The 27,901-nt window shown below is 40.2% G+C and overlaps 1 protein-coding gene across 1 annotated transcript in view; it reads right to left on the reverse strand.

The window, feature by feature from the left end:
* The window catches only part of TM9SF3 (transmembrane 9 superfamily protein member 3), a 107,773-nt gene that overhangs the window by 37,768 nt on the left and 42,104 nt on the right, over nucleotides 1-27,901 (reverse strand). The window contains exons 5-6 of the mRNA XM_067152358.2: nucleotides 23,823-23,954; nucleotides 9,846-10,012 (exon numbers count right to left, since the gene is read on the reverse strand). Coding sequence (XP_067008459.1) covers nucleotides 9,846-10,012; nucleotides 23,823-23,954 — 299 coding nt within the window. The remainder of the gene's footprint in view (nucleotides 1-9,845; nucleotides 10,013-23,822; nucleotides 23,955-27,901) is intronic.

Below are 27,901 nucleotides of genomic sequence, written 5' to 3' on the forward strand. Positions count from 1 at the left end.
GTGTTAGTACAAGGATAGATCAGCACTGGGGTAAACAGTTGGAAAGCGCGCTCGCTGTACAAGTCGGTACGAGTGCGAAATTAAACAACGTTTTTAAATGTAACATGCGCAGATAAAACAACCAGTTTTTATAAAATTTTAACACAAAAACGTGAAATTCCCAGTCTTATATCAGGACCAAAACAGAAATAGACAATCCCACAATCTCCCATGGCTTTATGTAAGTAAGGTGCAACATCTGTTCTGGTCTCTACCGAGCAAGTTGGCCGTGCGGCTAGAGGCACGCAGCTGTGAGTTTGCATCCGGTAGATAGTGGGTTCGAATCCCACTGTCGGCAGCCCTGAAGATGGTTTTTCGTGGTTTCCCATTTTCACACCAGGCAAATGCTGGGGCTGTACCTTAATTAAGGCCACGGCCGCTTCCTTCCAACTCCAAGGCCTTTCCTATCCCATCGTCGCCATAAGACCTATCTGTGTCAGTGCGATGTAAAGCCACTAGCTGTTCTGGTCTCGATAACATAATGACCTAGTATATGAGGTCGAAACCGGTCCTGTAGCTTAATATATGCAATAAATAAGTATTGATTGGTGGAAATCCTCTCCTATTTTTAATCGTGCAATTCGTCAATAGGGAAATTAAGATTATAGATTACAACATAATCGTATACAATAATATTAAAATACTAAATTTGTGTTACTTAAGGAGCAGTTTCGATTCCTGACTGAAATCTCAGTGACTATACAGTGCCCTGAGAGAAGTGCCGAAAACCTGTTCGGGGATACACTCGAGAAAGGTAAAAAAATATACATCTAACACTGGACATAACGTAGACATTTTGCAAGTATGAACATTTGACAAAACTCGTTCCGTCTTCAAGTAGAGCTGTCGAAATGCACTCTTGTCTCCTTCCAATTGTTGTGGACACTCTCTGCTTTATGATTTCGATTCTCTAAACAATACCACCCGAATGGTCCCTTATGCAAGTTTCCGGTACAGTACGGTACTTCCTCGAATTACCGCAATGACGGGATGTTAACACCAAGATCCGTAAGTATGCCGATACCGTCCTTTCATGAGATACAGTTTCTTGAAAAAACGCGTGATCGAGGATTTGGCGTTGATGGGACTGACATTTCTGGACGGCTGGTACAGGAAATCGTTTCTTCGAGGAACAGATAATGCAGGATTTTTACAACGTGATTTAATTACGATGCTCGCGGGACTCCGTAATTTGAATGAATAATACAGGAAAACGTAGTCTCCGGGAACATAATAATCGAGGTTCTACTGTACATAGGCCTATATTAACTTATAAATGGTGTCTGAAAACCGAAAAAATTATCATTATAAATTTAAAGCCCATTTGAGATGATTTCCAAATAGGTTTTGATTTTATATCCTTGTAGATTTCCTTTGAGAAAGCTTGACATACAAAATATGTCTCCGCAGCTGCCGATGCAAGAGGCTGGTGTGACTGTTGCAACCCAAGGGAAGCATTAAAGTTCAAAATCCTGCAATGCAATATCGATCACTGTCACAGTATCATGCTTTTATCAGTATACTAAGCTAATTTAAGTTGTATGTCACCAGAAATACAGCTAATATAATGTTCAGCTCTCAAAACTTGCCCGGCAGGTAAAGTCTTTTTTTTTGCTTTACGTCGCACCGACACAGATAGGTCTTATTGCGACGATGGGACAGGGAAAGTTTAGGAGTGGGAAGGAAGCGGCTGTGGCCTTAATTAAGGTACAGCCCCAGCATTTGCCTGGTGTGAAAATGGGAAACCACGGAAAACCATCTTCAGGGCTGCCGACAGTGGGGTTCGAACCTACTATCTCCCGAATACTGAGGTAAAGTCCTATCGGGCCCTCGAAGTGGCAGATAAATTACACACCGGATGACTACGATTTATGCTGCTGATAGTGCTACCTGGGAGGGGTCGAACGGAGACATCCTTTTACGCGGAGGGCAAGTAACGTGATATTTTACAAGTAGGTGGTAGAACTGGCCCCAAGTGGTATGTTCTAAGCTGTAAATGGAGAAATGGTGTGGAATGACATTAGCAGGTGAATAAGTTTGAATGGTGTGGTAAAAGAAGGAAAGATCACAATATGAAGATACAGCTGGATTTCAGGAGGACAAATTGGGGCTAATATTTGTTTATAGGGAACGTGAGTTAGGGATTGAAATTATTTACCAATGTTCAATAAATTTCCAAATTCTTTATAATTATTTAAGGAAAAACTAGGTAAACAACAGATACGGAACCTGCCACCTGGGTGACTGCCCTATATGCAGATCAGTGGTGCGTGATTGATTGAAGGTAGAGCCTCTGTGGTTCAGGCGGCACCACACCGGCCTCTCACCGCTGGGTTCCGTGGTTAAAATCCTGATCACTCCATGTGAGATTTGTGCTGGGCAAAAATGAGACAGGGAAATTTTTTTCTCTGGGTACTCCAGTTTTCCCTTTCATCTTTCATTCCAAAAACACTCCCCAATATCGTTTCATCTGTCAGTCATTAATCACTGCCCCAGAGGAGTGCAACGAACTTCAGTAGCCGGCCCAATTCCTATCCTTGCCGTTAGATACGGGTTTCGTTCATTCCATTCCTGACCCACTCAAATGACTGGAAACAGGCTGTGGATTTTCAATTACATCATGGCAAAGGTCTTTACGGCAGATTATGAGAAGTCATTCAACAACACAGCTGCCCCATTATTTGTGCTATTGGATGAGCTTTCAGATGAGGAAAGGAACCACAATTATAGTTTTTAAATGGACAATTTATTTTCCTGCCCTGAACTATTCTCCTGCCATACATTCTTTGGTCATTCAAACACTGGGACTATCAGAGAGAATAAAATTTCAAGGGATATCCACTGCTGAACAAAAGTTCTCTAAGAAGGATAACAGATATTTTGAGACAGCGATGGAGATGAACGAGAGACATCTATATGTGAGGTAGGTAAGACAATGGAGTTGTAACTAGGATTTTATCTTCATGTGGCACAAAGAAAATCAGTCATGTCAAGTAACGAGATAATCCCAAGATAAAAGGCAGCATGTCATGGTTTCAAGCCCTGAACTAATTACGAAGTGCAACTCATTTATGGGTGGTAATGTTTAGAAAAATCTGGCGTTAATGGATTAAATCGTCCATGGACTGATAACAAAGCTGTGTCCCTTAATCTTATGTGATACCAGTGTGCCAGAATTTGGGCTCAAAAAGGGCTCCTCAATGACAAACAGATCTGAGATAACAGTGTACGATTAGCACAGATTACTGAGGGAGTAATCTCTGTCGCAAAACATTCTGATGGGTTTAAGCATCATTGCATCATCTGCTTATTATTAGGGAGAAAGGTTACAACTAAGCTAATTCATATTTGACATGCTTGAGTAAATCTGTTCCACTACAGCAAACAGCCAGATTACACAAACCTGCATTGTTGACTTGTATAGTATGTTGCATAAGAAACTTTTCTCTCTTTACACCTGGGGTGTGTTTTTTGCTTGCTAATCCATGCGATTGTCAACTATGAGTTTTGTAAAAGTCACTGAGTGGAACAGAAAAATGTACCAGTTGTGGCTACTGTAGTGAAATGGATTTGAATAAACCTTGGGAAAACCTTGACTGTCAGAGGTTAGATGAAAACTTATGGGAGGTAAGTCCAGCACCATGGCTAAATGGTTAGTGTGCTGGCCTTTGGTCACAGGGGTCCTGGGTTTGATTCCCGGCAAGGTAAGAAATTTTAACCATAATTGGTTAATTTTTCTGGCACAGGGGCTGGGTGTATGTCGTCTTCATTAGTGTTGGCTACTGAATGCACGATTCAAAGCAGTGTATCGATGCATTCAAGTGTCCGAGTGAATCGATTCACAGGAACGGCGAGCTCACGGCACAAGATTCAGCTTACTCCCAGCGGACAGTGCTGAGTGGCGCACTCAAGGCTCACTGGCGGGACACTGGACTTTGGCGGGGAGCCGAGCTTCCGCTGCAGCGAGACAATGAATCACGGCACACCGAAAGAACTGTGCGCAAACATGGCTCAGTGAGACACAAGATACACACTGCTCCTTATCGGCACACTGGACATTGGCGGAGAGCCGAGCTTCTGCTGCAGCGAGACATACAGTGAGCCATGGCACACCGAAAGAACCGTACGCAGTCACGTATCAGTGAGACACAAAACACACACACGGTTCATTACCGGTATACTGGACATTGACGGGGAGACGAACTTCTTCTGAAGCAAAACATAAAGAGCCATAGTATACTGAAGGAATCGTATGCTATAATGGACTCTCGAGCTCAGCTCATTTGAAAATAATACCCACTTGCAATCACTGTCCTCTTCTTACAGGGAGGTTTAAATAACAGATAGATTTATTTGCAGTGTTAAAAAGGTAGATAAAACATAATTCTAAAGTAGCTAGTAAGTAGGTTATACTATTTATTAGTTTAATGAATCTTAGTATTATAACTTAGTTGACATTTGACAATTAAACTCGACTCCAGCCTGCCCTATGGCTATGAGCCATGCTCATGACCAATCAAAAGTACCTGTTTTATATTGGGAAGAATGGCTCAGTATTCTCTCAGTTCGTATGTCACATCGTTGCATAAGATTTCAATCATATGTGGACAGTAAGTGTCACTGTATATATAATAGAGCTGTGATTTTCAGAGAACTGTAGAAAACCAAAAGTTAGTGTTTAAAATTTGAGTTATGACATTATTATTTTTTTTAATTATTATTATCATTAACAACTACGTGAGTTTTTTACTGTAGTATTACAATATAGTACTGCACAACTACCTATTTTTTCCTGCATTTCTTTTTTTAACTTACTTGTTTTGTACTTACCGTGGATACAATGAAATTTCCAAGTTCTTTGAAATCATATAAGAAATGACTAGGCAAGCAATTAATAGGGAATCTCCCACCTGGGTGACAGCTCTAAATGCAGATCATTGATTATTGTGTGTACAGATGTTTTTTATTTAATGAAGTTGTCACTGTGGGGGAAAGGCCTTGTAACATCAACACTCGATACGAAGACGTGGCTGCAGGAGCAACCTGAACCTCAAAGCTAGACAACGCATACGAAAGGAGTTCATAGTATAAAGACCAGATGGCAGCAGTGAGCACTGAATGCTGTTGCTGCTGTCTTACCAGTACATACTACACAGGTGCAGTAGCAGCGGTGACTCTAATGTGTCGTGAATTGGATCACTGTATCGATTCAGCAACGTGAACACAATCAAATGAATCGAATGTCCCATCAGTAGTCTTCAACACCATTTCATCCTCATCATAACATACAGGTCATCTACAGGGCGTCAATTCAAAAGACCTGCACCTGGCAAGCCGAACTTGTCCTCGGACACTCCTGGCACTAAAAGCCATAAGCCATTTCATTTCATGGGAGGTAATGTTAGAAATAAGCTTCTGTTTTTGTTTGAGTTTATTTATCTGTTGCTCAACAACAAATTATATTTCTAAAAATATAGAAAATGGAATGGTATTATTTGCAGTTTATTAATGTTAGCTTTTGTCCAAGTCTCCACTTACAATGAAATAATGATTCTGCCATCTTTATAGTTTCAAAACAGTAATTTGCAAACTAATTTGGTTCACAGAGGTGAAGATGTGGAAAAAGTAGCTATTTAGTAGTTTTCTACTGTATATACACATATGCCCTCGCAGACTATACTGTGGAAATTTTTATATTTGATAATTCTTACAGATTTAGTTTGAAGATTATGAGACTTTGGGATGCTCAGTATCAAGACAGTTAACCATACAACAAAAGAACATTGCCCAGGTTACACTATGACAAAGAATTTCTCATGTATTGGAACTCAGTCCAGATCATTTTGGGAAGCAGAATCCAGATTGCAGAACTACCTCAACGAATCATCCAAGCATAACAGAAACAACTACCTTAGGCCGAATCCTGGGAAAACGCAGGTTATACCTTTCCATCTATGTAATCGTGCTGCAAATCACAAAATTAACATCAATTGGGAAGGAAGGTAACTTAAGTTTACCCTTGTTGTCAAATACCTTGGAGTTCAGCTTGATCAGTCTCTTACTTTTAGAGCACATTGCCATTCAGTCAGTATGAATGTCAGAGCCATGAATAGTTTACTATGCATGCTAACAGAGTCGAGCTCAGGAGCACATTCAGCAAATGAACAAACTTGCAATATCTTTCACTACATCTGAATGTGCCTGTCCAGTGTAAGTGACTGGCCATTCCAAGAAAGTGACTACTGCTTTGAATGATACATGGTGTGCAGTTTCTGGCTGCCTGAAACCAACAAATATCGAAAAGCTATACCAAACCTGTGGCATAGCTCCAATTTCAATCCAACAGCAAGTAACAGCTGAAACTGAGAAAATCAGACAAAATGTGGACCATCAACCTTTCCACTGATATGAAATAGTACAACAGCATCTCAGGTCGAGCAGTTTAGTTAATAACACCAAGGCAGCTGCAGCCACATCAAGCATTCTTACAAATCAAATTTGACAGTAACAGTCCTCACTACCCAAATGGAATAAGCCACATGTCTGAAAGATCCTTAATAGCAGATAAGAACTGGAATGCCGAGAACCAAGGCTACACTCAAAAGATGGGGTAATTCACAGATTGCTGATTGTAGCTGTGGTGCAATTCAAGATCTTGAGCATCTATTTCACTGTCCAAATTGCCCTGTGGAAACTCAACTTGAGGACTTCATTACAGTCAGTGATACAGCTATAATGATGGGTGCTTCCCACTGGACACTTCCAACATTTAAGGATACTTGGATATGATGATGATGATTATGATCACCATCATGCCACATCAAACCTCAGGAATGCTCTTTCTGGACCAAGTGCAGAATTTATACTGCTAAATATAAAAACTGTCATTATGGGTGACCTTTTAAGGTAGGTATGTAGTCCCAGGGACTCTTCTGAAGAACTTTTTTTATGTTCTACAACTTTTATGTGCATAGTTTGTAGATATCTTTAACAGTTCAGACACTCCAAGCTGAGGAAATGGTTGTGTGGAATCATTTTCTTCAAACTATATCGCACAAACATTGCTACTTGGCTACCTTTCATCACAATTCAACATTTACTACATCGAAACCTACCTTCGGAAATCCTCTACGCAAGAGCGAAAACTGGATAGAAATATGTCCAATAGTTCTCAAGTTACTGTATAATGAAACAGATACATACAAGTACATGGACAAGCTGAACAATAAAGATGCTGAGTTATTAGGAACTTTATTATTGTTATGTCAGAGCTAAATAGGTCCATTTGGCTTTGAAAAAGGATGCAAACTTACTTTCATATTTTTAACTTAATTATCCTTGGACAATAAGTATTAAATAGTGTCACTAAAGGAAGATTACAGTAAATTAGGCATATTTGGATAGTATGAGATGAACACCTTACCACAGGACCATCGCTGCTTCACTTGAAATTCACCCTGAACATATTCAAAATTTATACTTGAGGTAATGAGAAATTTTCCTTCCGTACAGACCAATAACAAAGTCAAATAGTGAATAAAGAATACAGTACATACAAGCCATAATTAAGAACAAAGGCCTCCTCATGACTGATTAACGCATAACAGTGATAAAGCTGGTCTAAATTACTACAGGTTCTCTTCAGAGACACCATCCAAGAGGAAGAATCAGCTCCTGGCCACAAGAAAATGATGAAAGTAATTGTGTAGGAAAAATCTACCCAGTGAAGGGCTATAAAACACACATCCTTGTCAGTTCTAACTACCATCTACAAGAGCCAGAAAAATGATTGAATGGATCAGAAAATTTCTAAGAGATGGTTTTTGAAAATGTTGTTCCAAACAGAAAATAATTTGCTCAAGGCCATTTTGCTCATCTATAATGCACCTTCATATCCTAAGATGGAAGAACTTCAGTGTGGTGATATACTTTGTCCTCTAAATAGGTGATGGATACGTAGAATGGTTTGAGACGAGACAAGACAAGGTGTACAGGATGAAACAGAGAAAACGGCAACATAAGAGTTAAAAGCTCTTGACCTTCATAGTTGATGTGGAAATACTGAACAAGCAGTGAACAAGTGGAATAATTCGTTTTAAAAAATCTGATCATAAAATCAGTCACTCCAAAACAGTTCTGTAGCCTACCAGTCTTGACAAATTACACAAACCTATGTCCCACAATACTGGAGAGAGTAGGTCATTTTCTATATCTAGGTTGCAAGGTAACAGAAGATTACACTCAGAGTACAGAAAGGAGCACATTTTCATGACCTAGTCAGAAAACTCTGTGACAGTGAAGCCCCATTAAATTAAAATTAGAAGTTTCTTTTAGCCATCCACAACATACATCCTTGAACCCTGCACAGACATCAGAAAGCTCTTAGTTCTGGAGTAGAAAGGATAAAATCAGAAATAAGGTGTCTGAAACTAGAGCCAAAGCTAGACTGAGAAGAGGATGGCCCACAACAGAACAGCCAAGGAGTGGTTGGAGAAGGAACTTTGAGGGCAATAGACCTAAGAGTTGACCAAATAAAACAGAGCCAGGTTTCACATCTATAGAATAACAGTGTGAATGATGACAGCTTTATACACCATGAGTTTGGTGTGAACTGTTAGGTCTTTATTTCTAAAGAGAATTCGAGTAACAACAGATCCCAGAAGAGAAAGTCTATCAGCAGACTATAGCTGGAGGGACAACTGAAGTCACTTTCATGATGAAGATAATTCTTATCCCCTAAACATTCTAGTTTGGATCAGGGTATTCCTGAGAACCTCTAAAAGGTATACTGCCTATGCACACTGCAGAAGAGGATGCAACCATTCAAGAACATTTTTAAAAAGTGACATATTTTCTGAATGCTGAAAAGAAGAACAGCCCAAAATTATAACATTTTAAATCAAACTGATCATGAAGAAAACTTACTATTGGCAAATTTAGTGAAATTACTATCAGAATGTGAAATTTGCGATTCAGCTGTAGTTCAAGGGTAGATGAACAGCTTCAGGTCTCTGAAAAGCTGGATGAATGGTAGGGAGAGGGAAGTTAAGAAATTTGAAAGTAAAGTTGTGTTTCAGAACTGTGGTGAGATGGCATGATGAAACAAACCCCTACATTAAAAATCAGCAAGACATCGCAGTTATACCAGACTTTTAAAAAGCAGGTCACTAAAAGCTTCTTTTAAAACAAGCAATGCTTTGCTGTTTACTAAATATTAAATGTAGCTAAAATTTATGTGAATTTTCACATTTTGTCTCCTTTTGAGTTTACACAGCCTAAGTCAAATCCCCCCAAAATCATTGAGACTTGACTGTACTTAAGGAAAATGACAAGAAAAATTATGCAGCCCTTGTAAGGCAGACCCTCCGATGAGGGTGGGTGGCATCTGCTATGTGTAGGTAACTGCGTGTTATTGTGGTGGAGGATAGTGTTATGTGTGGTGTGTGAGTTGCAGGGATGTTGGGGACAGGACAAACACCCAGGCCCCAGGCCACTGGAATTAACCAATGAAGGTTAAAATCCCCGACCCGGCCGGGAATCGAACCCGGGACCCGCTGAACCGAAGGCCAGTACGCTAACCATTCGGCCAACAAGTCGGACATTTGTACAGTAATATGGTACTATTACTAACACAAATGCACTACTTAGGATCTTAACCTCTCCACCTCGGTGCGACGTAAAGCCCCTAGCAAAAAAAAAAAAAAAAAAAAAAAAAAAAAAATAACCTCTCCACCACTCTTTGAGCGTCAGTGGTTTAAGAATAAAAATGATCTCTAATAAAAGCAATTACCAAAACAATAACTCACTCTGTGTATAGCTCTCCCAGTATAGCAAAAATGATGACACTGAGAACCACTACAGTCACTTGGTAACCAGCTCCAACCAGGGCCGAGAATAGCATAGCGTGAGAGGCAGGACGGAATACATCTCCATGAACTTGTTTCCAGCCATATTCATCACCCAGGTCACGTTCCTACAAACATACAATTTCTCATTCTGGAGCATCTTACTTTAAAGCAAAGTAAAGTTCAGTTAAACAAGTTGCAATTACTTAAAAAAGACATTTTAGCGAAATTGGTAATGGACTACATCCAGTACTTATGGAACATTACAAATCATGAATTATGCTGGAAACATTTATAATCTGAGCCAGTGAGAGTCAGTACATTTAATTAAAATACGAATGAAGAGTACAAAATAATTCATAACTATTTAATAGTCTATGAGATCAACACAAAGCCCAAGTATGTATGTGTGAAGATTTGGATATTTTCTTCCCCACCAATACTACCATCATTCACTTTATCCTTGATGAGTGTTCATATCCTACTTAGCACATTTTCCTTCAGTATAATCTCATTTCAACAGAGCATAACAATTTTCATCCTACACAATAATAAATCAGAGCTTGAGGCAAGGATATTTACACAAAAATGCTCTACATTCCCATGCATTTCAATTAAAAAACTAAGATAAAAATACTGAAGCAAAATAAAGATTGAACAACGCAGATTTAAATAAACAGACATCCGTACTGAAGCATTTTTTTTTTAATTTTACACATACACTTCACAATTCTTACTGGCCAAACTCTTTAAATATAAAAAACATTTAAGCTCTTTAGGCTTTTTCAATCGTGAAATTACCAGTGTTTCTCCCGAGTGTAGCAGTGGGCTCATCAGTTGGATTGGATTGCTACACCTTTCCAAGACACTGGCAGCTAGTGTGCCGTTGAGACACCTCTGCCAGCCTCTTATGTAGGACAGTGCAGTGACTGTGCACTAGGGAAAACATGTGCCTCCAGTTGTATATGTTAATCAATTTCAAGTATTTATTGTGTCCTGCTTGTAATCCACTAGCACTCAATGCTGGTCAAGCTTGTACTTCTGATATCTGAACAAGCCAATTCTAGCGTAAAACATTTGTTCACACAGACTGCACTCAATGGATGGGCAGGACGAGCAAGTTTAAGCTCTGCAAGGGTAGTCCCTGGGGCAGGTTGGGAAAGAATCTTGGTTTATGTTATTTGATGGTGAGGCCAAAACTATCATATGTACTCTTGAAACTATTGATTGACTGCTGCAGCTTCTAGGTGTAAGAGGAGGTAATGCAGTGTCATCTGCATACTGTAGTTTGGTTATCCTGGTCCCACGAGTTAAGTGACATGAAAAAAGTATTGTCTGGTTGAAAAGACTTGCATTAAGGCAATGCCTTAAATCAATTCCAGAGGCGTTGGTTATTATGTATCACAAAGCATAGCAGCCATGTTCACAGGAAAGAGTATTGGGGCAAGTACACACCCTTGCTTCAATCCATGTGTGATAGAAAAACCACCAGAGATGTTTTACTGATGGAGAACCTGACCAGACATACAATCACAGAGTGCCCAAACCAGGCCAACTACATGTTCAAGGCAACCAAAATGAACACTTCCTGCATAACAGACCTCGGGACACTAAGTAGAGAGGTTGCTGCTGTTCTCTGCATTTTTCTTGGAAATACAGAGCGCAGAAGATCATGTCCATTGTGCCTCTGCAGGCAAGGAAATCACGCTGAGATTCAGGAAGAATCACTAGAGGCAGCTACAGTAAGTATAATTGTAGTGATTATTTGAAATTGAAAGACTGGGGAATTTTATATCATGAATATATTTTCTGTGTTGATTTATATTTTCTGTGTGTGAATTTTGGAATTATTTGATTTTGACATGGCTTCAAGAATGTTTGGTTGTCGTGAAAAATTGAAGTAAGATGTAATAATTATGAAACATATTGTAGTACACGCGCTAGACCGGGATGGAATGCTTCCAGGAGTTTCCGGTTTCATCATATTGCATTAGTTTCAAAATTTCTCGAAGCTACTCGGTGTTCTTTATCAGCACTTTTTGCTGGGCCCTCATTGGATAGAATAACAGTAGTTGTGATTGGCGGATGAAGGAAAATACAGGTGCTCATTGGTTGTTTTAAGATTTTCTCATTTCCGGAGAGGAGCTCGTGGCTAGCGCCAAGCTTTGCTGAGCCGTCTTTGAATTGTGACCATTGAAGGGAGAGGGTGCCTTCTTCAGGTGACGCCATCTTGGCCTCTCCAACAGGTAAGCACTTAGTTGTTTTTCATCTTTCTGGTAGTTATCTTCAAATGTAGTGTTCCATTTCATTTCTTTTGCCGGAGCTTACCCGTTTTTCCTTCAGTCGCCAAATTTTTCTTAAAATGACTTAGCCTTCCGGCAAGTCGTATCATATTTATGTTGAGAGACAGTTCCCATTTTTTGTGTTTTGTAAATTAGATATTCAATGCCTCTCGATGTACGTAATCGTAAAGTGTAACTTTCCCCTTGGGGCTGCCTCATTTATTCTGCGTCATTTTCAAGTATTCACATTTAGGACGGGCACCTTTCTCAGAAGTGTTTTTGAGGGGGCTGCCTCCTGAAGGTGCCCTGCGCCAAGATTATCATTTTAAAGTTGTATTTTCCTTTTTTTACATGTATATCTTTATGACTGTATAATGTTATTCTGCATCATCTTAGAGTATTCACATTTATGACAGGCACCCTTTCTCAGAAGTGTTTTTGAGGGGGCTGCCTCCTAAAGGTGCCCTGCACTAGGATAAATATCTTAAATGTTGTTCTCCTTTCTTACATGTACATTCTCATGACTGTATAATGTTACTTTCCTTTTTTCTTTCCGACAGTATTACATGATTTAAATGTTTCGCCATGAACAGTGGAACATTGTGCGAGATGTTCCGGCCTAAGCTTATATAACTGAAATTGTACCCTCTGGGTAAATTTGTAATTATTTTTGGAAACTATTTTTGATTTTTAGAGGTGTAATTTTGTTGATTATTTGCGCTTTAATTTCCATCTAAATTGTTAAGTAAACTTATTGAATTGGAATCACCACTGATTTCGCTTCTTCAGCACTGCCAATACCTTTCACCGCCTGGATATGGTTCCTATGGCTCATTCCACGTTAAGAAAACAGTATTGCTCTTACGGACCTACAACAAGTGAACATACCCCCTCTGAAACACCCATAATTCCCCGTAATATTAAAGGATAGTATACTGTACTTTGTAATGTATTATGAAAGATAGATAAAAAGGATGAGGCATTTTTGCCCGTGAGATATTAAAATAACTATATAACATTTATTTTTTATAAATACATTCGTAGGGAGGAAGTACAATGGCGGGAACAGCCATCACTTCATTGCCTTGCTTCATTTCCCTTCTATGTTGTTCTGGTACAAGCATCTGTGAACCGCGGGCAGCTCACTTCTGTAGTGAAGTCACGTACAGTGTGTGTTTTTAGGCTATAAATCAGTGCGTACTTGTCTTGTGTTGAGTGATAGTTATGGGATAAGCCTATGTGTGTGATTTCTTTCTTTAACATTAATACTGTGGTCTTTTGTAGAGTCATCTACAGTATTCATTTGTTGTGTCTGTTTTCTGGCCTTTATTCAGTGCGTACTTGTCTTATGTTGAGTGAGTGTTATGTGATTAATTAGCCTGCTTGTGCGATTTCTTTCTTTTAACATTAATACCGTGATTTCTTTTGTATAGATGTTGTTTACAGTATTTATTTGTTGCGTGTGTTTTTCAGCCTTTATATCAGTGTAGAGGCCCAGTTGTAATCTGTTGAGTGAGTGTTATGTGATTAGCCTACGTGTGTGATTTCTTTCTTTTAACATTAATAGTGATTTATTTGCGTTATGGGTGAGAACGTCCATAAAAATAAACAGGGAGAGATACTTAGGAAGAAACAAAAGCAAACTGTGCTTAACGTACTTAATTACCTTTCTCGAAAGAATCCAGATAAAAGTCTCAGCTGGGTGGTTAAAGAAACTGCTGAAGCAACAGGCATTTCTGAGAGGACTATTTATAAAGTGCGATCAGCAGCCACTAGAGGACCTTTGGCTTCTCCGATTAAAACAAGAGAACGTAAAGCACCACGGAAAGACAGCAGGTCAGCCAAGTTCAATGATTTTGTTCACAGTGGTATAAGGCGTAAGGTGCACGGGTTTTTCCTTAAAAACCAACCTCCAACCTTGCAGCAAGTCCTACAGACTGTGAAGAATGATAAAGACCTTCCCGAGTTCAAAAGAACAACTTTGTATCGTTTGTTGAGAGACATGGGTTTCCAGTACGAAAAGAAAGGAAATTCAGCTAGTTTGACGGAAAGAGAGGCGTCACAAGTATCTGTCAACATTTAAGAAATATAGAGACGAAGGAAGGAACATCTTTTACACTGATGAGTCATGGGTTAACACAGGGCACACTGTTGGGAAAGAATGGAAAGATAAGACCATTTCAACTCCACGAGATGCTTTTCTGTTAGGACTCTCTTGCGGTCTGAAGTCACCTACAGGTCGTGGTCCACGGTTCACTTTAGTTCATGCCGGTAACGAGAATGGGTTCGTGCCAGGGGCAAAGTACGTGTTTCAGTGCAAGAAGAATACCGCAGATGCTCACGACGAAATGGACGGTGATTGTTATGAGGAGTATTTTAAAGAACATCTACTACCAAACCTGCCGCCAAACTCTGTCATTGTTCTTGACAATGCCTCCTATCATAGCCCCAAGAAAGAAGCTCTGCCTACGAAGGCATGGAAAAAAGAGAACCTGCGGTCATGGCTTTGAGAACGTGGTGTAGTGTATGATGAGAACATGCTGAAAACAGGCTTGATGGCCCTCGTAAACAGTGTGTGATGGAAATACGATCGCCACAGAATCGATGGAATGGCAAGAGAAAGTGGTGTCACGGTTCTACGTTTACCACCATACCATTGTAAGCTGAATCCTATTGAACTTGTTTGGGCGCAAGTGAAGCACTATGTTGCTATGAACAACACCACGTTCAAAACAAAGGAAATGGAAAGACACATCGATAAAGGTTTCCTATCAAGTTAACTAATGGAAAAGGTTCCACCTGATCGATACTCTCCTTTTTTATTATTTAGCCTTCAGCTAAATTTCTGTCATTAAAACTTACAGTACATGTTTCGACTCCTTAGCAATCATCATCAGCTGTTTCACATAATGCTTAGGTAAAAAATAGCATAAAACAATTCCATAATTAAGATTAAAAATTATGTTAGTAAGGAACAATTAGGTGGTGGTGGTGGGGGGAATACATGAAGGGTGGGGTGGGGGTGGGGGGGCAGTTGTTAGTTAAAGATTAAAAACTTATACAAATTAAAAAAACTATTTTTTGAATTAAAAAGTCTTTGGTTTCATTCTATGTCACTGCACTGGTTATTTATTAAATTCGACAGTTTTTAGCATGATGCTCTTGCAAACTTGTCTTGGTTGTATAATGTTCCTTCTTTTGCTAGACCTTTCTTGTCTGTATCTCTCCCCCACCACCTAATTGTTCCTTACTAACATAATTTTTAATCTTAATTATGGAATTGTTTTATGCTATTTTTTACCCAAGCATTATGTGAAACACCTGATGATGATTGCTAAGCAATCAAAACATGTACTGTAAGTTTTAATGACAAAAATTTAGCCGAAGGCTAAATAATAAAAAAAGGAAAGTATCAATCAGGTGGAACTTTTTTCATTAGTTAACTTGATTACAATATCGATATGGAATGAAGTGGATAGTATGTAATAAGAAGGTTTCCTACGCGTATCTACTGAAAACTGGGGGAACGTGAAACACGTGAAAAATATTGAAGCGGACGTGTGGAAATCTGATTTGATCCAGGACGAAATGGAGCCCTTCATCATTGCTGTCGGCAGTGAATCTTCGTCCGATTCAGAATGATAGAGGACTTCAGCCTGCAGCGGCAAGGAAGTAACATTCGGTGAGTACCATAAAGTTGTTGTCTAATGGCACATATTTTACTTTGGTTGTATATTGCATAGTATTTGTGTATGTTCTGTTATTTTCGTACTGTACAGAAGTTGTTACTGAAGATTTTGATGCTGTGGTGTGCAGCAATATGTCATGGCATAACTTGTACCGATACAAAAATTTACCATTGTTTAGTTTGTGCTTGGTTTTGTTATTTAGCTGTTTTTTCTTAAGCACATTTTAATTACCACCGTTTTCTTTAAGACCGCATTTAATTTTTACTATTGTCTTCTGTTAAGCGATACGACAACACAAACCCCGCGTTGCCTGGGGAAATTTAATAATAATTGCTGCTTTACGTCCCATTAACTACTTTTACGGATTTTGGAGACGCCAAGGTGCCGGAATTTAGTCCCGCAGGAGTTCTTTTACGTGCCAGTAAATCTACTGATACGAGGCTAACGAATTTGAGCACCTTCAAAAACCACCGGACTGACCCAGGGTCGAACCTGTCTGGTTGGAGTCAGAAGGCCAGCACCTCAACAGTCTGAGCCACTCAGCCCGTCTGGGGAAATTTATTAAATGCAATTAAATTCTGATTCTGTACAAACCAAAAATAGCCCCTGTAAACTCACAGTCCCCTTTAGTTCATACAAATAATTTGCAGCTTAGTTTATTCCGCTTGTTATCTTGAAGTTAAATATTGAATTTCACAGATGTATGTGCTGCCGTTACCCCCGTGATAGTGTTGCGCAGCGCCGTTCGATATGGCAACTCTGTTGTCATAAGAGCAATACTGTTTTCTTAACGAGGAATGAACCATAGCCACTTTCCACCTATCCTTCCTTAGCTGTCATGTTGGTTAACCTGATTGTTACCGTTTGTTTTCTGTGCTTAATGTTCGTATGGTTTTAATTTCATGTATGCCTTCGTTATTATTATCATGCCTCATTGCATTAATTTGTGTTTATGTGTAACAATGAGGTTACACAGTGGTATGGTAGCAGGTATTATTATTATTATTATTATTATTATTATTATTATTATTATTATTATTATTATTATTATTATTATTATTATTGTAGTCGCATTATCTCGAGTGCGGCTATAATAATCCTTGCAAGAAGTTGCCAGCTATGAACAGCAGGGATATACCATGATAGTTAGCACTCTTCTTCTTTTTCTTCTTCGTTTTGGCCTATGATGGACCATGTGGTTCTTAACTCTGGTGAGCTCTTTTCTTCTTCTTAGCCCAGTATTCCTTCATTCTAGCGCTATGGATGTCTTTCCTTTCTTGAGTCCATTTCACGCCTACTCCTGGATGCAGTGACTTAGCTGTTAGTGACTGGAGAGGGTCAGATGTTTTGATTAACTTTCTGAATTTACCTCGGTTGTAAATGTCAATGTGATCAATGTTTAGGTATTGCAGGTCTTTCCGAACTAAATTCGTCCATTTGGCATTTGTTGCTTTCCCTCTAGATACAGTGTTGAAGATCCTTGAAGTGAGTCTCTGGCTGTCCATCCTGACTACGTGACCATAGAACATTAGTCTTCTCTTCCTCATAGCTGTTGTAATGCTCTCTATTTTACTGTATAGTTCCTTGTTGTGCCTGATTCTGTACCCATCTCCTTCTTTAATGGGACCCATAATCCTTCTGAGGATCTTTCGCTCTTTCAGTTCCAGTTTTCTGAGTTGTCTTTTCCGGGTCATGTTTAGGCACTCTGAGGCGTACAGTACAGATGGTCTTACTACGGTGTTGTAGTGTCTAAGTTTAAGATTCAAGGGGAGGGATTTAGACTTGTATATGTTCTAACAAAGATAAGCTCTTTCTAATTTAGTGCATCTACTCTTCATTGCAAGGTCCTCATTAACATTTGGGGTTATCCATTCTTCAAGATATTTGAATGAGTTGGCCTAGTGTATTATTTTTTCCCCCAAAGAAATGAAGTTGGGTGCTTCTCTGATGTTGGTCAGAAATTCTGTTTTCTTGTCAGCGATCTTCAGCCCTACTTTAGCTGCTATGCATTCGAGGGAGGATAGCTGGTACATAGCTTCTTCCATACTTGAAGCTAAGAGTGTGAGGCTAAGCAAGTGACTGTTAACTTGTCTTTTTTGTAGCACTCTATAATTACCATTTTTGAATAGTAGCATTCTTAAGGTCATCAGGTACTTTCTGAGTTTCCCATATTAACAGGGTTAATGTGAAGAAGTTTGTCTTTAAGGATAAGCCACCAAATTGAATCAACTCCATTGTCATGTCATCTGGTTGAGGTTCTTTCTGGGTTTCAGTTTGTTAAGAGCTTCACAGAATTCCTGGAATGATTTCACAAAATGGAAAAGAATAATAGTTTTGCTCTTTTTCCTTCCTTTTTTCACAACTGGCTTTACATTGCACCGACACAGATAGGTCTTATGATGACAATGGGATAGGAAAGAGCTAGGAGTAGGAAGGAAGTGGCTATGGCCTTAATTAAGATACAGCCCCAACATTTGCCTGGTGTAAAAATGGGAAACCACGGAAAAATATATTCAGGCTGCCGACAGCGGGGTTCAAGCCCACTACCTCCCAAACACAAGCTCACAGCTGTGTACCCCTAACCGCATGGGCAACTCACTTGGTCAAATAATAGTTTCCAGCAATCCAAGATGTCCTTGTTACAAGTGAAGGTGTTAATATTGTCGACTGATTTCAGAGTTCCTATTGAAGAACAAATTGGTCCACAGAAAGCTCATTCTTAATATCTTCATTAGCATCTAAGGTCAGGGCATATAATGAAATTAGAGTGATGAAGAACTTGGATATTTATCGAACATTTCCCTTGATAAATTATTCCAATCCCTAATTCCTTCTTACCTTCGCCTTTCTAACGTGGAAATGGTGTTTCTAATAAAACACACACTATATCATACAGGATTCATAGTTAAAAAAGCACAGCTCTAAAAAAGAAGTACGCTCCAGTCCACACTGGAAGAAGAAGAAATATATATCTCTCTCAATTACTTCATTGTGTGCCTCTCTGCAGCACAAACCTGTAGCGGGTGACATCACGGTTGTTGTAGCAACCATTGAGCTAAGCTCAGCCCCCGGAGGATGAGCAGCGTGAGAGAAAGACTACTTCACTTCTGCGGTCACGGTGGCCAAAACTGCGCTCGCTGCTAGAAGAGCAAGGATCAGGCACCGTATAAATTACAGAAATATGTTTCTATTAAAACCAACATAAGTGATAAGGAAAATAAATTTTAAAAATAATTCTGGTAAAAATAATAATGTGTGAAGTGATGCTTCTACCCCTCAACAGCTGCCCCTAATGAAAATATTAATACATTTAATGAAATTTAAATATCTGCGAGAGTGGATAGGTAACAACCTGACAGAGAAAGAGGCACTTATATCGAGAATCAACAATATGAACTTGGCATACAAGCTAAGTATGAACACCTATAACAAGAAGAAGATCTCGGACTGCGCAGCGGTCGCTTAGTAGGCCATGGCCCTTCGGGGCTGTTGCACCGTGGGGTTTGGTTTGGTTTATATGTTCAGACATTTCATATCTGTTTGATCAGAAACATGTGTAATAAAGCTCCATTAATATACCAAAGAGATATTTTTAAATTTTCAGTATAGTTTATATATATATATATCAGACAGTGATCTGTCCAGAAGCCTTATATGCAGCTGAATGTTTGAACCTGATAAAGGTAGGATTGGTCAAAAAGTTAGAACTGGTGGAGCAAAAAATTCTGAGGAAGATACTGGGAGCCCAAAGAACAGAGGATGGATCATACAGAAAGAAAGCAAACCAAGACCTGTCCCACAAGATAGAAAAGATCTCAGACACCATTCGGAAGAGGAGGGACATGTTCTTTGGACACATCTACAGAATGGACCCGGGAAGACTGACCAACCAGATAGTAAGGTTTTTCGAGACCAGGAAAACTGTGATACCTGGTATCAGGAAGTGAAGAAGGATCTGACAGAAATGGGAATACAAGGATCGGAAATACGCAACAGGGAAACTTACAAGTCGAAAATAAAGAACACAAAGAGTTTCCAAGAAAAAGTTAGTTCGCAGACCCAAACACCATGGATGGAAGAGAGAAGAAGGTTGCAGAGTGAAAGAATGAAGGATTACTGGGCACAGATTAAAGCCCAGAAACAGCTGAAATTGAATTAACGTGGTCCACAGTTGGCCAAAACGAAAGAAAGAAAGAAAGAAAGAAAGAAAGAAAGAAAGAAAGAAAGAAAGAAAGAAGAAGTATTCGTCAAATTAATACTATAAGAGAAATGATCAGTTATTATTATTATTATGGCATATTATTATTATTATTATTATTATTATTATTATTATTCCTTCGTTATGCCCATTCATAGAGCGCGTTTGAACTTGATAGTTGGTTTGATGGTTTGTGCCTTCTTATCCTCCCAAAATCTCTTCATGAATGCACTGTGTTGCATCTTGCGTTCTGTCGACCACTTCCTACCAGTTATTATTATTATTATTATTATTATTATTATTATTAGGTATTTTCTTATGCCAATATACACCAGTAAAATATCTTTAGTAAAAACTGAAAATTTTAACATAAGTCTGATAGATTTCTGAATACCATAATAGTTCAGTTATGCAACACAAGTATTCTGTCATCTTCGGCAAGCCTGCCCAACGATGGCACTCTGCCCTCAATGCAAGCAGGAGAGGTAGCAGGCATGGTGCATTAACCTCAAGTTATATGTTCAGAGCCGGCCCGGGGTTGATTCCCGACCAGGTCAGGGATATTTACCTGCATCTGAGGGCTGGTTCGAGGTCCACTCAACCTACGTGATTACAATTGAGGAGCATATGGTGAAATGGCGGCCTTGGTCTAGAAAGCCAAGAATAACGGCTGAGAGGATCCGTCATGCTGGCAACACAACACCTCGTAATCTGCAGGCCTTCGGACTGCGCAGCGGTCGCTTAGTAGGCCATGGCCCTTCGGGGCTGTTGCACCGTGGGGTTTGGTTTGGTTTATATGTTCAGACATTTCATATCTGTTTGATCAGAAACATGTGTAATAAAGCTCCATTAATATACCAAAGAGATATTTTTAAATTTTCAGTATAGTTTATATATATATACATATATATTGTTTGCTAGTTGCTTTACGTCGCACCGACACAGATAGGTCTTATGGCGACGATTGGACAGGGAAGGGCTAGGAGTGGGAAGGAAGCGACCGTGGCCTTAATTAAGGTACAGCCCCAGCATTTGCCTGGTGTGAAAATGGGAAACCACGGAAAACCATTTTCAGGGCTGCCGACAGTGGGGTTCGAACCTACTATCTCCCGAATACTGGATACTGGCTGCATTTAAGCAACTGCAGCTATCGAGCTCAGATAGTTTATATAAACTCATTTTGTTTATACTTATGTTGGTGTATTTAAGGATATTGTTCCTAGTACAGAGTAACAAGCAGACATGCTGTGATAACATGATTTCATTTATTATTTACGCCTAGAAAATGTTACAACACTCGAAGATAGGTAATAGTTTAGTCAGAGAGAAAACTTTATTCTGAAAATGACTGCCCAAGAACCAGACCTCTAAGCCAAGCGGTTGTTGAGTTACAATGTATTTTAATTTTTCTTTCAAAAGGTTGATTTTTAAGAAAATAAACTGTGTTATCTTCTGTCCCTTCTGTCTCCTTTCCTCTCTGCTTTATATGGGACAGGCATCTCAAGGAAATATCCTTCTGCAGCAGAGCATTTAAGTGTTGACAGATTGGATAAACAAAACACTGCAATCCAGGTCTCAGTGTTGTAAAGAATGCAGTGCTCACTTGGCTGTAAACAGTTTTGTGTTTGTCTTTCAGTGAGTGTGTGAAGCCTTTATGGTATTGTGTAGTGCTTGTGAATTTATTACGTGCAATGTATCATCATCACCACCACCACCATCAGACAAAGTACATTATCTTCAATGTCTACATGCTCTTTAAGAAATTGTTGTCTGAATTGGAGAGTTTAACAGTCAATTTTTCAAAAGCACGAGAACTGACCGTTGATGCTTGTGGAAAGGGCAGTTCGCACACAGTGACAAGAATTTGTGCTGAGGCGAAAGAGTCGCTCCAACAGGGGATTACTTCCGTATTCAGATCCCCTGGAAAGAAACACAACATGCAGAAGTGTGTCACTAATCTTAATGACTTTGAAAAGGATGTTTAGCATAGGGCAATTTTTTCGTAAAGGGGAATTTCCTACAGCAAAGAAGCTTAATTCAGAAATGGAGCAAAAAATTAACTACACAGGCTCGGTGTCTTCTATGTATTCACTGCTAAAATCAATCAAGTTTAAGTACAAAAACACAAATGATGGTCGGAAGTTCCCTATGGATCATGGGGATATAGTTGCCGCACAAAGTAAGTTCTTGAGGGCAGTACATAATTTGAGATTATCAGGATATGAACGCCCCATATTTTACCTGGATGAAACATAGGTAAACAACCACACACAAAAGAATTTTTTTTGGCAGGAATCATCAGGGAAGGGAGGTCTGAAACTTCATGCAGGGAAAGAAGCAGACTTATTGTGTGTCATGCAGGTTCAGAAAAGACAGGTTTCATTAAGGAGAATAAGTGAATATTTTGTTCACAACCACACTTGTGTGATTCAGACTATCATTCTGAAATGAATTCAGCAAGTTTTAAAAGACTAGTTTCAAAACAGGTTTATGAATCACCTAGAAGACAGTGGACAATGCAAGTTATCATTCTGTAGTGTTGAACAAAATATCCAACACTACATCACTGAAAAAAGATATTAAAGACTGACTGTAAGAAAGAAATATCGAGCTTCACCCCAATGAAACAAAACTGGAATTACTTCTGCGCGTTGCACTTTTTAAAACGGCAGGCAAAGTTTTTTAAATTTATCAAATATTAGAAGAGATGGGTCATCATATCATTCAACTACCTCCCTACCACTGTCAGTACAATACTACTGAACTGAAATGGGATAAGGTGAAAGGTAAGTTGCTGAACGTAATTCTACCTTTCGACTGGCGGACATTGAAAAATATAATGGATGATGCAACTGATAGAGTAACAAATGAAGACTGGATTTCACGTGTTCAACACGAACAACAATTGAAAGAGGAGGATTTCCAAAACGAACTCATCAGAGATAAGCAGTTCCATTATAAATCACATGCACGCGGAATATCTACTGACAAAGTGAGAAGCTATGAACAAGACTTACGGTAAGTAACGATTTACTGCCTGAATATAGCTGACGCATTATGCATGCTGCTGCTGTACTATTGTATTATTTTTGTTTAAAGAACGAACAAACGAACAAACACAGGTCCAATGCCCACCGCTAAGACAAACAGTAGCAACTTTGCAGCTGCTGTCTCATTTCATTGGATGCTATGCGCGTTCCTTAAAATTTTATACTCACAGTGATTATTGAGGGTACGAGTGCTCGACAGTACGTGGACAGGGTGGTTAATGCAGTGATTAAATACCTGCACAACTCTCCTCCACTACCTGAACTGTGCACAAACTGACCCTCGCGGAGCAGTAAGCATACGCCTCATTTCTACAGAACGTGATCCAGGGCCTTACTGACCACACCATGCAGGATGTAGCAATATATTACAATTCGTGTAGGCACACAGAGGCCCTAAATGTGTTACCATTGCATCACTAACCCATCCGTGTCCACCATGCACAACCTTACATAGTATTGCGATTTCCATTTTCCCTAGTAGGTTTTATCTGTTCCAAGGTAATGACAATAGTGAAGACCAATTTACTTTATTCCTCAGAACTTGGCTCTGGAACTAATCAGGGATGTTTGTACATGTAAAAATAACCTTCATTAATGGTCTAACTTTGTAGCAAAACATAATTTAAAATCCAATGCACAAGCAAACTCTTGGCATAATTGAATGTTTATAAGCATCACATTTCTCTTGAACCTAATGTGTTTACTGAAGTTATACTCACCATGTCATCTAGTTCCTCATCTTTACTGTACCGAGCATAATCCTTCCTGAGGGTGCGCATCAGGATCATGGAAACAAGACCCACAAGGAAAATAACCATCATGAAGCTGTTAAAGATACTGAACCAATGAATCTGAAAAGAGAAACAAAAGTCTTCATTAATATACCTGCTCTTCATTTTGGGAAACCTGTAACACCTCGCGGACAGACGGGGGGTGTGGGGCCCAGGAGATAAGTAGGGCTGACCGAGCAAGTTAGTTCAGTGCATTGCAGCATGGCCCATTACAAGTTGCTTGCTCTGTACTCGAGAGACAGGATAGTTTTTGAGGGTTTCCAATTTCAACTCCAGGCAAATGCTGGGATGATACCTTTCTCAAGGTGACAGTCACTTCCTTCCCATTCCTAGTCCATACAATTACACCTACACCCACACACAAATCCCCCATACAGTGGTAGATATAGTTCATCCGTATGGGCTGTACCGGAAAAAAACAGCTACACAACTGGCGATCCAAACATGTCCTCACATACTCCCGGCACTAAAGGCCATACGGTAAATAAAAGTAGGGCTGGACCAAATACACTCCATTTCAACCCACAGATGATGATGATGATGATGATGATGATGATGCTTGTTGTTTAAAGGGGCCTAACATCGATGTCATCAACCCCTAATGGTATGAAATGAAGTAACAAAAAGTTCAAATGCATCCACTGACCAAAATAAAATAAGAAATGCCATGAAGAATGAATGGATGGACATGAACCCCACCAAAAAAAAACAACAACAAAAAAAAAACAAAGAAAGGAAAAACGGTGGATCAGATGCAAAAAAATAGAATTACAGACCAAGGGACCACTTAGAAAGCACAATGATGCTTGATGACTAAAGGGGTGCAAAATCCACGTCTAAGGTCCCATAGAATGGTACATGTCGCGAGTAAAGTAGAACCATGGTATCTGTCATGTTGGGGTACTAATCAAAAGTAGCGAAGACTCACGGTGTTCCACACAAGATGGTACTACTCACAAGTATTGTACATCGTACAAGTAACGCAGACCTATTGTGGGTCTAACACAATGGCGCCACTCATAGCCAACGCAAACCGATAAGGTTCCTCACCGAGTGTACTAACCACAGGGACTCGCACTATCCCGTGGTGTTCCTCAACATAGTGGGGACCAATCACAGGCAACGCTGACCCACGGCGCCGCTCATAGCCAACGCAAACCGAGAAGGCTCCTCACCGAGTGTACTAATCACAGGGACTCGCACTATCCCGTGGTGTTCCTCAACATAGTAGGGACCAATCGCAGGCAACGCTGACCCACGGCGCCGCTCATAGCCAACGCAAACCGAGAAGGCTCCTCACCGAGTGTACTAACCACAGGAACTCGCACTATCCCGTGCTGTTCCTAAACATAGTGGGTACCAATCACAGGCAACGCTGACCCACGGTGCCGCTCATATAGCGGTACAACTCACAGGCTACACCCAGACCCGCGGTGTTGCTCAAATGGGCACGACGCACGGGTACTGGAAACCACCCGGCCAGGCTCTTTACTGCTACTAATCACAAACCTACTTCGTACCTAACTGAGTGGTACTACTCGCAAGTACAGGCAACCCATGGTGTTCCCCGCATGATGGTACGAATCAAAAGTAGTTTCATAGTTCTAATTCAATCATCTCTTGGTCGCCCCTTTTAGTCGCTTCTCACGACAGGCAGGGGATACCGTGGGTGTATTATTCGTCCGCGTCCCCCACCCACAGGGGGTAAAAAGAGAGAAAAAAGGAGAAAGAAGGGATCCGTCACTTCGAAAAATGAAGTAACGGACGAAGAAAGGCAAGGGACACGAAGGGCGTGAAAATGAAAGACTCCCTACGCCTCGAATGCTCTAATACCGTCGGGGTCGGAAAAGAACAAGAGTTGACCAAGGGAGGTCAGACAGGATAGACGAAAGTGAGAAGCCTGGTACAAGTAAGTGGAAGCAACGCCAAGACTCAGCTAAGGGCCCCGTGGTCGCCAATCCACACTCCCAAGTTGAGAGCCCCTTGGGCCCCTGTTAGTCGCCTCTTACGACAGGCAGGGGATACTACGGGTGTATTCTACATGTGCGTCCCCCACCCGCAGGGGGTAACCCACAGATCAACAGATAGCTTAATTCCTGTGAGCTTCACGATGCTGTGACATGCTCCCTCCAAGGGTTAAAAAATAATGTGAAGAGCCCAAGCTCAGGGTAGGGTGGTTGCATGGAGCCCCTTTGGAATGATCAAGGAAGAGGATGATGGGAATCTATTGATTGGCAGCATCAGCAGTTAGACAGTTATCACAAACTGTTTTACAACAGGGAAAACAGTCTGGAGAACTCAACAGTGGAGTCAACAGCAGTGTCAGGATCTCAGCAAGATCAAGGTGTTTAGCATCAGGCGGCACCCAGCTCTAAAACTCCAATAAGAAAAACTGGTCATGAGAGTGGAACACATGGAACGAAGAATATCAGGAAGGTTGCCTCCCCACAAAAGTGAGGAACAGGATAGCTTGCCACCCAATAAAAATGAAATACAGTGGTGTCACCTCCTTGCAAAAGTGATGCAGAAGACACAAGAAAGCAGTGAGCATGGTACCAAAGATGAGAACCGACACATGGAATGTAGCACACAAGTATGAACGATGGAATGTAGGCAAACTTTCTGGCAAAACATCTAAACTTGCTGATGTTCTGAAGTGGTGCACATAGGACATCACAACTGTCCAGGAGATAAAATGGAGATGAAGCAAGAACAGAAACATCAGCCATGGATATAAACTGTTTTACAACAGAGAAAACTGTCTACAGAATAGTGTCGACATAATTCGTCCACACCTCATCATAAGAGTGATTTCGGTCAGGTGAATAAAAGACTGACCGATGACAGTGTAGTTCACAACAAATGATGATACCTGTCTGAATATGACCTCAGCAATCAATGTTCAAGTTGGCTGCGATAGGATCATTAAGAAGAATTCTAAGAGGGCTATGGACACATGTTGCAACAGCTGCCACCAAATGAGCACATCATCATAATGGGTGACCTGAATGGCCATGTTGGACAGACTGCCAAGGATTATACTGAATGTCATGGAGGCTTCAGTTTCAGGACAACAAATTACCACGAAGAAGAGACCTTCAGCTACTTCCAGGAGAAAGACAGGCACCGTATCACCTATAATGTCAAAAATTCACACCAGGTTCAAGGCAGAGTGAAAGAATGCTTTATGTGTACTCAATCCTTTGTAACTGTGACTTACTGAAACAGATTTTTGATTGTTTCTCACCTGACAGCACAGGCTTCTGATTGCCGAGTTAAAGCTACAACGATATCTGCTAACTGAAGCCAGCTTGCCAAAGAAGATCAAAATAGACACAAACAACTCAGATCTAGTTCTATATTGTCTAGGATCTGGAGGCAAATAACACCAACAGCCACATCATATATGGTAATGCTTCCAAATTTACTGCACCAAGAAAGCAAGACAGCATCTGAAGGTCTCAAAAGAAAGTTCAAAGATCAACAAAGAGACGTAGTGGTGAGACGAGTCCAGGAGGCGCTCAGGGAGAAGTAAACTGCTTGCAAGGAGTCGTGGAGGTCTAGGAACAGCCAGGACAGGCCACACCTCAGGATGAGGGACAATGCTGCAAAGAAACATGCAAAAGCAGTAGTAGCAAAAGCTAGAGTAGTAGTAATGTAAGGCTTCTACCAAGATCTGGAGGTGGGAGAGAGTGTGAAACCAATTTATAAAGTTTCCACTTGTAGGGGTATTGTCACTACCAAATATATCCATGACAAAATGTGGAAACTGTTCAATAAGGATAAGGCAATCAACAACCGCTGAAGAGGGTACTTCATTGAGCCATATAATAAAGAATTCCTGTAGGACGTAGCAACTTCACAGCTTCTTGTTCAGGGACCTGTTCCCGAGATTATCCTGGATTAAGTCCAAACAGCCATGTCAAAGATGGCAAAGCAGTGGAGTCTGATGATATCCCAGCTGAGCTATGGAAGGCTCTGGGTGCAGAGGAAAATGTCTGGCATAT

The sequence above is a fragment of the Anabrus simplex genome, chromosome 8 (assembly GCF_040414725.1).
Source record: "Anabrus simplex isolate iqAnaSimp1 chromosome 8, ASM4041472v1, whole genome shotgun sequence".
Classification (NCBI taxonomy): Eukaryota; Metazoa; Arthropoda; class Insecta; order Orthoptera; family Tettigoniidae; genus Anabrus; species Anabrus simplex.